The sequence below is a fragment of the Sinocyclocheilus rhinocerous genome, unplaced genomic scaffold (assembly GCF_001515625.1).
Source record: "Sinocyclocheilus rhinocerous isolate Xijiao unplaced genomic scaffold, SAMN03320098_v1.1 scaffold1603, whole genome shotgun sequence".
Taxonomy (NCBI): Eukaryota; Metazoa; Chordata; class Actinopteri; order Cypriniformes; family Cyprinidae; genus Sinocyclocheilus; species Sinocyclocheilus rhinocerous.
Window position 1 is genome coordinate 113,115 of NW_015623880.1, and position 6,000 is coordinate 119,114.

General features: G+C 38.3%; 1 protein-coding gene across 1 annotated transcript; it reads left to right on the forward strand.

Annotated features, from left to right (window-relative positions):
- Positions 1-271: 271 nt before the first annotated feature.
- On the forward strand, positions 272-3,170 carry gja10b (gap junction protein alpha 10 b). Its single transcript, XM_016548809.1, has 3 exons — positions 272-380; positions 526-1,946; positions 2,729-3,170. Exons 2-3 carry the CDS (start codon positions 543-545, stop codon positions 2,765-2,767), a joined length of 1,443 nt encoding a protein of 480 aa, XP_016404295.1. The 5' UTR covers positions 272-380; positions 526-542; the 3' UTR covers positions 2,768-3,170.
- The last annotated feature ends 2,830 nt before the right edge of the window (positions 3,171-6,000 follow it).

The following is a 6,000-nucleotide window of genomic DNA, read 5'->3' on the forward strand; positions in this document are numbered from 1 at the left end:
CATACAGAAAAAATTGCTTACTGGTTGCTGTACACATACTTTATACTACATAGGAGTATTATAAATGTTATTAATTAAACATGCTCTGGCACATTTCCACGCAGGCCATGGGGTATTTTGGGATTGCTGCTAATATGTTCCCCTAACCCGCCCTCAACAGTTGTGATGCAAGTCACCCCCTCAGGGTACCGTCTAGCCTACAGATCGATAGCAGCATTGTATGAGTTCAATGCACAGAGAAACTGGACTTCATTCAACAAAGCAATGTTCACAGAGGAGTACTGAATACTCCCACGAGGGGGAAAGAATACTGGAGTTGTATGATATTGTTTTAGTGTGATGGACTGATGCAGCAAGTGTTCTGTGAATACCACAAAAACGTAAGTGTCCCTTTATAGTTGGATGTAGTTAATCTAACATTGTTATGTGACCTAGTCTGTCTGTCTGTCTGTCTGTCTATCTATCTATATCTATCCATATATCTCTCGTTTTTGTCCCAGAGATTTATAACCTTCACTCTTCCAGTTTTAGGCCATGCGAAAATGGGAGATTGGAACTTGCTAGGGAGTATCTTGGAGGAGGTTCACATTCACTCCACCATTGTGGGCAAAATCTGGCTCACCATTCTTTTCATTTTCCGTATGCTTGTGCTCGGGGTTGCCGCCGAAGATGTGTGGGACGATGAGCAAAGTGAGTTTGTGTGCAACACAGAGCAGCCTGGATGCAAGAACGTCTGCTATGACCAGGCGTTCCCCATATCCCTCATCCGATACTGGGTCTTACAGATCATCTTTGTCTCCTCACCATCTTTGGTGTACATGGGACACGCACTGTACCGGCTCCGAGCACTGGAGAAGGAGCGCCACAAGAAAAAAGCTCACCTGAAAGTGGAGCTGGAGGAAACGGAGGCTTTGGAGGAGCACAAAAGGATTGAGAAGGAGCTTAGGAAGCTGGAAGAGCAGAAGAAAGTGAGGAAGGCTCCTCTGAGGGGTTCCTCGCTGCGTACATACGTGTTGCATATCATAACAAGGTCAGTAGTGGAAGTGGGATTCATAGTGGGGCAATACGTGCTCTACGGTATCGGACTGTCGCCGTTATACAAGTGCGAGCATGACCCCTGCCCCAACAGCGTGGATTGCTTCGTTTCACGGCCAACAGAGAAGAACATCTTCATGATTTTCATGCTAGTCATTGCAGGGGTGTCCCTGTTCCTCAATCTCCTAGAGATATTCCACCTTGGTGTGAAAAAGATCAAGGAGACCATATATGGATCCAAGTACAGTGGAGATGACGAAAGTATTTGCAGGTCAAAGAAAAACTCCATGGTCCAACAAGTATGCATCCTTACCAATTCCTCACCACAAAAACATATGCATTTGACGCACACTTCCCTTATGGTGGTGCCCGATGGACAAATGGCACCTATGCCTCTCTATATGCCAATGGCTGGTCCTCCATCTAGCCAAGAGGTGCCAAACAGCGACCCTAATGGATCTGAGCAGCCCCCCAGGCAGAACCGTCTTCCTAGCCAGCCTAAATTTCAGTCTCTCCAACAGCTGGGAGCCACAGAACGACGATCCACTTTCGACAACTGTTCGCACTCCTGCAGCAGCGAGGAGTCTGGGCCCAAGGGCTCTGGACCACCCAAAAACTTCAGTCAGCAGCCCAGAGCTTCACTCAGAGCCAGTAACATAGAGATACCAGCAGCGTTACGGAAACAGAGCAGAGTCAGTCAATGTAAAGACTTCAGTGAGGAGAGCGATTCCCAGGAGAGTGGGAACTACCCCACTGCTAGGAAAGCCAGCTTCATGTCACGAGGGCTTTCTGAGAGCCCATCCGAAAGTCCAACCTCCAAAAGTGGATCAGACACAGAGGCCAACCGTATAGCTCAAGGGGAGAGTCTAGCTATGACACCGCCTCCTGCCACTGGACGCAGAATGTCAATGGTGAGTAGAAGAACACATAACCGATTATCCACTTGTTGAGTTGTGATGAAACGAATACTGTTTCTGGTTCCGAGCTTCTACTCTGTTTCAAGTGAGAATACTACCTCAACAGCCATTGAGCACTATACGCTCACAGTGTACACTACAGTCTCCGGACTGACGGTGTCTTGGACATCACCACTGAGTTAGGACTTTTTTTTTTGTTTTTTGGTAGTACTACAGAAGAGTGTATATTAGCACCGTTGGTTGTATACTTACGGGATCTGATAGTGTTTGGCCCCCGAAACCGAGACACGTGACGTGATGTCAGAGTTAACAACCAGATACTAGTTACGAACAGTGTCATCACTTTGTCAACAAAATCATGAAAATCTTTATTTTGGAAAAAAAAAAAAAATTTTTGTAAAAAGGAAAGAAAAAAAAAGAAAGAAAGAAAAATGCTCATCATAACAGTAATTAGACAACAAGGGCAGTATTCAAGTTACATCAAATGTTTGAATATTTGGTTTAATTTTGCACTTTTGTCAGGGACTAAAATGCTATTTTCATCAAAAAAGAAAAGTTGTTTTAGTTAGAGTAAAATTTATTATAATATACTTTCTATAATATATGCTGTCTAAAAAGATGTAAATAAATAAAATAAAAATAACACCAACCAAAGTGTGAAACATTTTTTATTTTGTTTTTAAGTGCACCAATGTTGGGATAGAGTATACATTTTTAGGACTGATAGGCTAATGATTCATTTAGTAAATATGAACAATTTCTCTTTTTTATTTCAGAGCATGATTCTGGAACTGTCTTCAATCATGAAAAAGTGAAATTTTGGAGTTTGAAGTATCAACTGTCCTCTGAGCAGACAGCAATGGGATGGATATCGCTGTGTATTCCTCTGGCTTAATTTTCATTGCTGCAATCATTATGATTACACATTAACTAAAGTAATTTAACTGACTTGCATACTGTACTGCTCTCAATAAATGCCTAAAATAAGAACAAAGCATTTTTAACACACCACTTTTCAGTGCTTGTAGCATTTCTGGTTTTAACATGACATTAACAGTGTTTAATATGAGCATGAAATGTGCTGCAACATTTTGTACATTAAATCTATGACAAAGCTCAAAGAGCAATCAATGGATATCTATAAAAATAAATCATTCTTTAAAAATACAAATTGACATGACATTTCATTGACAATAATTAGGCGTACTCTTTTGTACAATAAATAGATAGTGGTGGATATCATTGGATATGTTTGAATCAGTCAAGATTTAAGGGCTTTCATTTTTTCTTTAAAGTCCTGTAAAAACAAGTTAACATTTTTAGCAATCAGCACCTGTTACCAATCCCTACTCTGGAATAAAGTGCTTTTGTATTCACTGCAATATTATTATTAGTACTTTGGTTGTTTTTCCCCAGTATTTAATACTTAATGCTTAATATTTAAACAAAATATCTAAAATTCATTCTTTATACTTATCTCCAACTGTTTTATAGGCTGTTCTGAAGTAGGTGAGTTCAGGCTTACCATAACGATATGCTCTACTGCCATCTGGTGGTGAACTACATATTATAAAAATGTTTGACCTTTAACACTAGAATGTTGTACAACGGTTGTTTATGTTTGAACCTCATGTGATTATATTATGTTGACCTAATACATGTCTTTTTTCAGTGCACTACTGATCAAAGTTAAGTTTCCACTAGTGGAAGCAACATACAGATCTACTGACTGATTTCAGTAAATTGGCTCACCCAGGCCTCATTAACATATATATCAATATATGCTAAATTTAGACTCATCCTAGATACAGTAGCCTAAATCTCCTCCCACAGCTGAGGCAAACTTATTCTATCATTATATAAATATTATATATTATATTATTATTGATCTAACGTGTTTTAATTCTTGAATACTTGGACAGAACAGGCTCACTTCCATGTGAGTTTTTTCTTGTCTCTCACTCCTTACAAATATAATACAAAAATATTCTCACATATTAATTTAAAGTACTGACAAATCTATAATTAACTTCAAAAATGTTGGTGACAAAATAAACATATTTTGCATATGACCTATGTAAAATAAGAGAAACTTAACCCCCCTAGACAATTTCTTCATTGCTTGTGTGACTGAGTTGAAAAAAATATAGAAAACTCACCAGAGTGTGTGCAGCCTTGTTGAACTCAAAGCAGGTCAAATTTGGAAAAAGGTCCTTCAGAATGAAAGCTGACTTTCAGCTTTCAGCTCGCTCCGAGCGTTTTAATATGCTTTCCTACCTGCCTGTCAAGGTATGTATTAGCATACCTCTGCGCACCCTGTTCGCGCAGACAGGATACGTCATCAGCGCGTGCTGTGCAGACAGAGCGAGGATGGCAGGCAAACATCAACAACCCGATCTTCCTTCCTGGTATTGTAGTACTTTTAAAGATTTCTCACCGGTGAATGACACATGATGCATCTCCTACTGCACCTTTAACCTTCTTTTATGTGGAAATATTAGTATTTAAAAAAATCATGTCCCATCTCTCTCAAGAATCAATATTACACAACAGTTTATAAGCCCAATCTACTGAATGAATGAATTATTGGTCTAAGTGTATATATATATATATATATATATATATATATATATATATATATACACAGGTGCATCTCAATAAATTAGACTGAGAGACTATTTTGAAGGCTCGGGAAACCTTTGCAGGTGTTTTGAGTTGATTAGCTGATTGTCATGTCACCATATTCTAATTTGTTGGTGGGTTTTTGTTAAATGTGAGCCAAAATCAGCACAATTAAAAGAACCAAAGACTTAAACTACTTCAGTCTGTGTGCATTGAATTTATTTAATACACGAGTTTCACAATTTGAGTTGAATTACTGAAATAAATTAACTTTTCCACGACATTCTAATTTATTGAGATGCACCTGTATATATATATATAGATATATATATAGATATAGATGTAACGTACTTGCGTATTGTCGGCACACAATATAGGCAGAAAGTAAAAAAAAAAACGTATAAATAAAAAAATGGTTCCGAATTCACTTATTCAACAATAAGGTGGAGAATCAAGCAACTACAACACAATGTACATGATATGTTTCTTTATTTCATAAACAGAAATGGTGTCTAGACAAAATCTCTCATTTATATAACACTAGCAATTGAAATGCATGAAAATGAGTCCTGCACAATACCGTATGTACAATGGTTTTTAAGTCATTAAATTCATTAGGGTCATGTAGCATTTCAAAATGAAACAAAAAAAAAGAAAAAACTCTTAGTACAGAATAAGCAAAGAAACAGCTACCTCAAATCGACAATATTAACACAAAACAGCCTTCTAGAAAAAAATGCAATAAAGAGTCAGAAAGAGAGATAGAGAAAAACAACTCGTGTGACTACAGGCCAAAGAGCTATTCCATTAAAAATGATGCACCAAAATCTACCAATACAATAATCCATATAATCTGTGTAAAAAGCATGTAGAAAAAACACCTGATGCAGTTTGCTGATACAGTCATTGACCAGTAATGAGAGGTATGAAGGATTTCACAGGTAGATAAGTGTGAGAGAAAGAGAGTCCGCTCTGCTAGCCGAAAACATGGGGGCTCACAGCCCCTGCATACACACTTCACTTGAATGTGAACTATGGCCTCTGGAAGTTCTAAGGCAAAGTTGGAGGTGCACTTTGTATTCATGGTACACTGGAGCATCCCCGTCGGGCAAAAAGACAACTTGAGGAAAAGGAGCATAGTTATCAAACGGCCATTTTTCTGTTCGCTTGTAAAACCGTACAAAACAAAGAGACACAATACTAAACCTATCCATTTGAACGAGCCTCACGATTTCTATGTACATGGCAAAATTCTCGTAAAACACAACACCTTTTTGTAAACATTTTGCCTTTTTCTTATGCCATTTTCAGTCCAAATACCAAATGTTTTATAAAGTTAAGCAAATTGTGAAAAAGGCAAGTTTTTGAGCAACCCTTTGGAACGCCAGTGTTCATATTTCAGAGAAGCAGCACGAATGAAACAAAC